This window comes from Mus pahari, chromosome 23, assembly GCF_900095145.1.
Source record: "Mus pahari chromosome 23, PAHARI_EIJ_v1.1, whole genome shotgun sequence".
NCBI classification, from domain to species: Eukaryota; Metazoa; Chordata; class Mammalia; order Rodentia; family Muridae; genus Mus; species Mus pahari.
The window spans coordinates 39,419,785-39,429,356 of NC_034612.1; the positions used below are offsets into that span (position 1 = coordinate 39,419,785).

At 47.0% G+C, this 9,572-nt stretch overlaps 1 protein-coding gene across 1 annotated transcript in view; it reads left to right on the forward strand.

Moving 5' to 3' along the window:
• Nucleotides 1–6,341, forward strand: part of Alox5ap (arachidonate 5-lipoxygenase activating protein) — a 22,265-nt gene extending 15,924 nt beyond the window's left edge. The window contains exons 4-5 of the mRNA XM_021187093.1: nt 3,527–3,608; nt 5,771–6,341. Coding sequence (XP_021042752.1) covers nt 3,527–3,608; nt 5,771–5,933 — 245 coding nt within the window. The 3' untranslated portion in view covers nt 5,934–6,341. The remainder of the gene's footprint in view (nt 1–3,526; nt 3,609–5,770) is intronic.
• The last annotated feature ends 3,231 nt before the right edge of the window (nt 6,342–9,572 follow it).

Here is a 9,572-nt window from a genome sequence, read left to right on the forward strand (position 1 = left end):
AAAGAAAGAAAGAAAAATCAATTCAAAGAACACGCATTTGAGGAGTGTTGGGCCTGAATGAAACAAGATAAATCCACGGCTGCCTCTCCAGCTACGTGGACGTCTGAGCGTGTTTCAGAGCCCTGGGAATTTACATCTGTCAAAGCAAACATCTGTGTTGCCAGGGCTCAAACACGTCAGTCAACTACAGTTGACCGCTGCCATTTTTTATGAATACAGTAGATTATACAAATTATTTGGGTGAAGGGAGCTCCAAAGGCTATTCTACTTCAAAACTCTCACTCTGAAGACCATCCCAAGATCCGATGGACAAAAGACTTATTTAATTTCATCATCTTTTATTTTTTTTAAAAGGCCTACAGCACCCAGTATTCCCAGGCGGGTCTCCCATCCAAGTACTAACCAGGGCTCACCCTGCTTAGCTTCTGATTCTAAAAGGGTCATTGGACCCTCCAAAGGGTGGTGACCTACAGGCTGAGAACTGATGTTTTGGAGCCTGGCTTTGTATCTTCTTTGTGACTCACATGGCCCAAATCCTCCTGAAGCTTAGAAGGACTCTGCCATTCCCTGCAGAAGGTAGGGGACACAAACCCTTTCCATATCTGTTGCCTGTCATCTTATGTTACATTCCCACATAAAGAGAAATGGGCCAACAAGACTCAGAACAGAACTGTCCAGATGGGAAAACATTATGCAAAGCAAATCACTAATTGTGACATAATTGATTGTGACAATCTTGTGCTTTTAGGAATTAGGACAAGCCTCAGAGTTGTTTTTTTTTTTTTTCCCTCCTCCTCCCTTATTTCTAGGTTCTTTAGAACATGGTTAATTTTGTTGAAATTCTGTGTCTGTGTTTGTATGTGGTTTGTGCACATGGATGCAGTTACCCCTGGAGGCCAGAAGAGGGCGTCAGATCCAGGTTGAGAGCAGTGGGCTCTGGAAGGACAGCAAGAGCTCTTAAAGGACTGAGCCATCTCTCCAGCCCATCTTTCTAGGGCCTTGATATGCCTCCTAGGCTGACATTGAACTCACGATCTCTCTTCAGCCTCCCAAGTGCTGGGATTACAGGTGTGAGCCATCCAGCCACCTCTCCCAGTGTTTTTAGGGGTGGGGTGGGGGACTTATGTCAGCCTAGGTTTTGTCACTGTAAAGTAGGACCATTGTCTACTTACTCATGTCTAAGCCCCTATGCTGAGCAAGGGAGGTGGTGTGCCTGAAGCCGTCGACAGGGAATGGTTCTGCCTAAAATTAAGATGGATCCTCCCACATCTATTAATATCATCAAAATGACCTCCCAGAGGCTCAACTCTTAGGCAATTCTAAATTCTGAAAGGGAACAATGCCTACCACAAGAGAGAAAATTTGTATTCTATCAAGATGCAAGATGCAAAGATTGTTCAGTGGTTAGAGCACTGGCTGCTCTTTCAGAGGATCCAGGTTCAAGTCCCAGCATCCATATGGCAGTTCACAACCATCTGTAACATCAGTTCCTGGGCAATCTGGCTCCCTCTTCTGGCCCCTGTGCACACAGTGCACAGACAGACAAAACACTGGTACACGTAAAATAAAAAGTTAAATAAAAAGTGTTTCGTCCATATGGTTCAAGTTAACAATGGGCACTCCATAAGTGTTATTGATACTGCTGGTGGCAGTGATAATAAGGTTTTGAAATCAAATCAGAAAGATCTAGAAATCAGAGCCACCTTTGTGATACTTGTGGACTTCACCAAACATTTATTTGATAAGTATTATTGAAAGCCTACATGTTCCAGGCCTATGCCAAGTACAGAGGTGACCTGGGAAAGACAGTTGCTCTCATGGACCTTTGTTCTTTGCTTAGACTTCTCTTGCAAATCAGAGACTGGAAAGCTGTTCCAGTCAGCAGGTGGCTTTGGAGCCAAAGGTGCCTGGCCTGTGTGACGCTCTCACTCATGGAAGCTACTTTGGTGTTTGCGTAAGGCAGGAAGCTTTCAAGGTGGTTTTGCTCACATAGTTCTATTTTACTCCAGCACTCTTTCTTAAAAGACAGAAAGGCTGTAACCAGCCTCCTCACATAGTAGGAGAGTTGCAACCAGCCTTTGCCCACACATAGTAGGAGAGCTGTGCCCAGCCTTTCTACACACATAGTAGGAGAACTGTGCCCAGCCTTTATCTAAACATAATAAAAGAACTCTGATCAGACTTTCTACACACATAGTAGGAGAGCTGTGACAGGCTTTCATCCTCACATAGTAGGAGAGTTGTGACCAACCTTTTCCCACACATAGTGGGAGACTAGCCTTTGTTTATACATAGTAGGGGAGCTGTGGCCAGCCTTTATTCACACATAGTAGGAGAGCTGTGACAAGCCTTTATCTACACATAGTAGGAGAGCTGTAACCAGCCTTTATCTACATGTAGTTGGAGAGCTATGACAGGCTTTTATCCTCACATAGAGGGACAGTTGTGACCAGTCTTTGTTAACACATAGTAGGAGAGCTATGCCAGGTCGCTGTTCACACACATGACCAGTTAAACACCTACTCTAGATCACCCTACTCATAAGGGTACTGGCATTTTCAGCTCCCAACACTAAATTTAGGATTTTATGAGGGTGACTGGGATGTTGTCTGCAGCTATTTATTTACCCAGAGGTTGGAATGCAAAGAGATCTCCTTCCCAAGAGCCCGGAAAGTGTGCTCTGTGTACCAGAAACCCCAGGAACATAGAGTACCATCTCAAGAAAACCAGGCTCAAAACTGGGGCTCTGGTTCAAGGTGTGAACCTTCCCTGCGTTCCTTCCCAGCTGAGGCCCCATGCAAGCCCCCCAGGCTGCTGGAGTTCAACTTCTTGTATCCAGAGAGAGACATGTTGAAGGATTCACTGCTGATGGTACCTAAGCCAGCACATGTAGGATGCCACAGAACTGCTGAGGCAATCCATTCTGTAGGCTCTGCTTCCTCCCAGTCCTGTGACACGCACGTTTTTTAAACTGTATTTATGCTGCCTGTTTTTGCCAATGTGGCACAAACCTAGGTGTATCTGGAAAGAGGGAATCCTAATTTGAGAAAATGGCTCCGTAAGACTGGCCTGAAGGCACTTCTGTGGAGAGTGTCTCTCCTAATGATTGGTGTCAGAGTGCCCCTCCCACACGACTGGTGACATCTCTGGGCTGGTGGTCCTGGGCTGAGCAAGCCATGAGGAGCAAGCCAGGACGTACTGTTCCTCCGTGGCCACCATCAGCTCCTGCCTCAAGGTCCCTGCTTTGAGTTTCTGCCCCGACTTCCTCTGATGATGGAGTGCGATGTGGGAGTGTAAGGCGAAAGAAAACCCTGTCTTTTCCAAGTTGCTTTTGGTTATAATGTTTTAGTACAGCAACAGAAACCCGAACCAAGACAGTGTGCTAGCCTCCACTTACAGAACCCAAGGTCTCTGCTGGATTTTGTGGTCAGACACAAATGGCTTAACCACTGTTACTGTTGTGTGAACAACTGTTTGGTCGACCGTGAGACTGATGCATGTGTTTTCCTTCATTTCTCCACTTTAGTCCCTGCCGCCTTCGCTGGACTGATGTACCTGTTTGTGAGGCAAAAGTACTTTGTCGGCTATCTGGGAGAGAGAACTCAGAGGTGGGTCCCAGGGTGCTATAGAACTTGATGTGACCTTTGTACAACGCTGTGACTGCCACTGAAGGCTCAAGGGACCTCCTTGGATGAAGGGAGGATAGACTAGGATCCCCCACCTTCCAGAAATTTAAGGATTCTGAGAACACAGCTGGAGAGTTGCCTAGTTTTCCCGTTCAATTTTTCCGTCGCACAGCCTTGATTCCTAGGTGTGTTTTAGCACGCTGGGCTGTACACTGCTTGCAACCACACACCCGGCTGCTCTCCATGGTAGAGTCTGGGGGCAGCAATAACTTTTTAGGTCTGACTTTCCAGGCCTCTTGTGAATTAAGCATCTCAGTGTCAAGAGAAGTGAGAGCTAACGTTCGCATCTTACCATGGGTTCTCTTGGACTTCCAGGAGTGTTGAGGATACAAGATGTAGAAATCTCCCAGGACGACAGACCATCCTTGCACTGTTTAGAGTTGAGCTACACCCAGCCTTCCTCAGTGCTTGCCTTCCTTTGGCTATGCCCCACACCCCCACCGTTTCCCCTAACTCCTGACTCCCTGATTCCATCGCTGCAGTTCACGGGTTGGGGGAGAGTCAAAGTTGTCTGGACAGCATAGGCACTGTGGCATGTGCACACACACACATCACCAGACAAGGTTACGGAATTTTAAGAGAGGGAGACCTCGTGACGTACACCCTCTGATTGTACCCCACTTCCTAAAAGCCCATTCAGCCATGAACTGATGAGGCCGGTGCCCTCGTGATCCCAATTATTTGTTAATAGTGCCACCAACTGGAGACCCTTGAACACATGGGACTTTAGTGGCATTTTCTACCCAAGCTGTTCAGAGCCAGCTAGCAAGAGCTGGCCAGTGGGGCTTCCATTGACCTCGTGTCACTCAGGGAACTTGTCGGAATGCAGCGGCTGCATCCTGCTTTGAGAAAGGGGGATTGGGCTTCAGCCAAGCTCCCATAGCTGCTGATGCTCTTAGTCTGTGGATGACAGCCTAGTGAGGAGGTTGGTACCCAACAGCTGAGCGACCTCCAAATACTTGCTATGAGAGTTGAGAGCCTCTGGGGTTCCTTTCAACTAGTTAAAATTTCTGGTAAGGCACTGCAGGAACTGCAGGACGCTGGCTTTGGCGCCCTCCGTGACAGTTTGAAACAGCCTGTGTCAGCTGGAGCTCACCTGTCCCGCTGGGTTCGCTCTAAGTTCCAAATCAGTGCGGATTGCCCCATGCCATGGCTGGTTCATGACTGAAATCTTATCTTGACAAACCGTTTCACTGGCTGTTCCAGACATGTCAGTGCCACTCAGATGGGCCCAGGCCCAGCAGTCAGGGGTCTTGCAGAAGGACAGAGGGCAGGAATAGCCTTTGCACGCCATTAGACAGTCACTTCTCATGAGGAATCTCCTCCTATCTCCAAATGATGATGTTCTGCATAAAACGTTTAGGATGGAAAAGGGAGGGGAAGGGAGAGAAGGGAAGGGGAGGGGAGAGGAGGGGAGAGTGAGGGGAGGGGAGGGGAGGATGAGGGGAGGGGAGGGGAGAGTGAGGGGATGGGGAGGGGAAGGGAGGGGAGAAGAGGGGAGGGCAGAGGAGGGGAGGGGAGGGTAAGGAGAAGGGAGGGTAAGGAGAGGGAGATTAAAACTTTCATTCCTCTGGGATGTGTTTCTATCACTGGGTGCCTGTCTCTCATTAGTGCCAACCTCACTTCTTTCCAGGCAGCCTCAGGAGGGAGGGTTGAACTCTGGGGGGGGGGGCGGAAGCACCTTCACCAGCTTATTTAAACCATCTCCAGCCTCCAGTGCGAGTCTTAGAGGCACTCCTGACAGGGAACACCCTGTAGAGGGCTTAATGATTCCACAGTGCTCCCGAGCCTCAGTCTGATTGTTAGAGCACAGTTAGGCCTTGCCAGCCTTCTGTCACCTGGAGTTAAGGACAAAAAGAGAACTCAGTGCCACTGAGCCCGAAGGATGGCAGGCCAGAAGGCAGGCTCCTTCACCCGGCTTTGAAGCATGCGCAGTGCTTAATTGCAGTAGAGGCGTGCATGTCCATCCTTGCTATGAAGTAAGTGGTTAAATGGAGTATTGCGAGTAAACGCGGTATCATTTAACAGCCGGGTGTCTGGAAGTGGTTTCTGATGCATCTGCGGCCTCCTCCCTTCTCTCGCAGCACCCCTGGCTACATCTTCGGCAAGCGGATCATCCTGTTCCTGTTCCTCATGTCCTTTGCCGGGATACTCAACCATTACCTCGTCTTCTTCTTCGGAAGCGACTTTGCGAACTACATCAGAACGGTAACCACGACGATCTCCCCACTGCTTCTCATCCCCTGATTGCTGGAGATGAAGGGAGAAGGAGGCTCACCAGATCAATAGAGACACACCATAACGCAATGCCGCAAAGGCTTCTGCTCCTCTTCAGCTGTAGATGCTGTAAATCTAGCGGCCCTCAGGGCTCTGTGGCATCCGTTAACTTTGCTTTTCCAGGAAGAAAAATATCTTGTGCGAGCTCCACCCCTCGAATGTGGCAGTGGCCCAGGATTTACTGTCTACATCTAGCCTATACTTCTGGCTTATCTTGCTTTCTGAAGGTGTCTTGTGATCAGACGTGTGTTTTCCTAAAATAAAGGGTATAGACAAAATGTAAGTTTGGGGTGATATTTCTGTATTAGCTATTAGTGTTTCTTCAACCTACATGATGATAATTAAAATCACAATTTCCATATTATGGATGCTAACGTCTTCAAGAGTCTTTTATTGACTGAATACCTTCCCCGACCCATATTTGGATTAGGTTGGGGTTGTAATTCACTAGGATCATGCCCAATATTACTGCTTCATGCAGCTTACAATGCGTTCTAAGAGTTGAAGATAATGCCAGGCTACTAAACAAACACGAATAAATGCATTCTCAGGTCACTTGTTGGCTATAATCAATGAACAGATTTCTAACGATTCAACTGCTGTCACCTAGGTGCCTTTGGGACAAAGAAGGAGTCTTGGAAGACACGGGTGTAGTCAAATGTTCAAGGCAGCTAGCAGGAAAGGTGTTCTCTTGGGGCCATGTGCGATGAGCTCGGACATGAAGGTCTCCTGGCAGCCAGGAGCCAAGGAATACCACAAAGTCATACCTCACGACAAACCTCAAAGGAGAGAACTGAGAGGGGGAAAACCAGGCGAGAAGCCAGCCTAGTGCAGCATTTATATAGGGTTTGGGGAAGGGTGGGTGGGTGGGTGGGTGGAGCTTTCCAGGGTGGCCTGGGATTGGAGCGATTACCTGGCCCGATCTTGGAACAAGCTCAGGGATTGGTGGAATTTTTCCTGTAGTGTGGGGCCTGGCTACTCTCCCTCTTTGGGGCTAGGAACTGCCTTTACAGCTGTTAGTGGCATCTGGGGGTGGGGGTGGGGCATCAGGTCTGACTGTGGAGCTCCAGGGCCTGGTTGTTCCTGTGCCTCAAGGAGTCAGGCCCAGCCTTAAGAGATCCCAATGGCCAGAGTGGCCTAGGATCCCGGAGGCCGGAGATCTCCAAGAGATAGGGCTTATGAATAGTCTGGTTGGGAAAGCTCTCGTGCCAAGTTGGCATGAAGAGCTGACAATGATGAAGATGATGGACTAACCATACCCCTGAAACTGTAAGCAAGCCCTTGATTAAATGCTTCCTTTTATGAGTTGCCTTGGCTGTGGGATCGCTGCAGAGCAACAGAACAGTAACAAAGGCACATATCTCCGTCCCAGTTTTATAACAAATGCTCTCATTTCTTAATCCATTCACTGTAATGTTGGGCATACGTTTGCATATGTGGTCTTTCTTTTTGAAATATATTTCTTTCATTTCTAGTTTCTTCAAGGTTTTTTTTTTTTTTTTTTAATCATAAGATGATGAATTTTGTCAAGGGCCTTTTCTACCTCTCTTGAGAAGATCATGTGATTTCTGTCTTTAAATCTATTTGTCTGTTGCATTACATTGATTTATGGTGAACCATCCTTACACTCTTGGGGTGCAACCAATATGGCTATCATGTATGGTCCTCCAAAGGAGTTATTGAGCTCAGTTTGCAAGGACTTACAGAGAAATTTTGGGTCTATGTTTCCCAATAGAATCAATCTATAATTTGTTTTCATTTATTGGTTGTTGGTGGTAGTGTGTCCATATTTGGTTTTGGTATTAGAGTAATGCTACCTTCAAAAAATGTGTTTAGCAATGTGAGTTCCCTGTCTATTTTGTGGAATGTTTTGAGGAGCATTTGCAGTAAGCTCTTCTTTAAAGGTTTGGTAGAATTTGTCAGTAAGTCTAACCAGATCCTGGCTTCTCCGCTGGGAGACAATTTTAATGCTTCAATATCATCTTATTGTCCATCGTAGGTGTTTCTCTATTTGATTTAGCCTTTCATGGAACCCCTCCTACACAACTCCTGCACGATGTTTTCATCCGTCTAATTCAGGGCTCTTCTCTCAGATTCAGCAGCTGCCAGCAAGCCTCTCCCTGCTCCAGTGGCCTTCCCCGAAGCCAGGAAGCAACACACAGCTAACGGAGCCCCACCCCCATCTCCCCATGGCCTATCACCTTCACCTCCTTTTTCTCTTTTGGACTCTCCTCCACTTGAAGTCAGGCCACGTGTTTACGGCATGCGGCATGCTTGTTATGTAATTATGTATACTGTTGTATAAGCTTTGAAAGGGCCGGGGTGCTCCCTGTATTGTTGGGCTGAAACATAATCGTAACCAATCATGGTTTGGTTTGGTTTGGTTTTTTTCCCCTCCCAGTTTAAGAAGGAAGAGTCTGTCATGGTAGGGACAGGATGGTGGCAGGAAGGGGAGGTGGCTGGTCACATCCATCACTTCTGCAGTTTGGAGGGAGGGAGGGAGAGAAAGAGGGAGGGGAGAGAGAGAGAGAGAGAGAGAGAGAGAGAGAGAGAGAGAGAGAGAGAGAGAGCGCGCATCATAAAATCCCAAGCCCTCTCCTTCCCCAATTCCATTTGGTTTGGTTCTTCCTAAATTTTCCACAGTCTTTAAAAACACTGTCACCAGCTGGGGATCAAGTGTTCAGACACTCGAGCCGATGGGGACATTTCACATTCAAACAACAGCAGATGGTTTCAGATATACCAAGCAAAACACCAGCTATATTAAGTTGTTTTTAAAAATGCAAATTTCAATGCCACTCCAGAGACTGGATTTGGTAGGTTGGGGACAGGGCTCCAGCAAATCTCATTCCTAGGAGGAGTCTTGGGTTTTCTTCATGTGGAAGCCTGCAGGATCCCTGGATCCCAGAAGAGCTTTGCTTTAGCGCTACAGCACAACACAACAACCACCCACTTAGTGTCTCTGGGCAGAGATGCACAAGTATCAAACGCATACTGGATTTAGAAAACAGGGGAAAAAAAATGTAATGTCGCACAATGCTTTTGTATCCAACATCTATTGAAATAGTAGTTCTGTGGACATATTGTTTAAATAAAGTAGATTGCTAGTATAAATTCCATGAGTTTTTTTTTTTTTTTAGTGTGTGTGTGTGTTCCTTAAATTATTTTTTTTTAGATTGTGTATTTTGTTTTTTGAGTGCTTGAATGCGCGCGCACTATATTTGTAAGATGTCCTCAGAGGTCAGAAAGGACACCAGATCCCCTAAACTTATAGTTACAGATAGTTGCAAGGCACCATGTGGGTGCTGGGAACCAAAGCAGGGTCTCTGTAAGAGCAGCTGTTCTGTTAAGCACTGAGCCTTCGCTGGAGACAATCTGTAAGTTCCACGGGAGCTGCCCGAGGCCTGGGGGCTGAGCACTAATTCTCAGGTATGATTTCTCATGGACAAAAGGATAAAAAGTGCCTGCTGGTGATACCTGGGTCCTCCCATCTGGTCCCCGGGAAGCAGTCTGCAGTTTGTCACCATGTGGTTATCTGAGCACTGAGTTTTTCTGGTCACAGTTTACACATTATTAAAAATATATATATATATATATATATATATATAT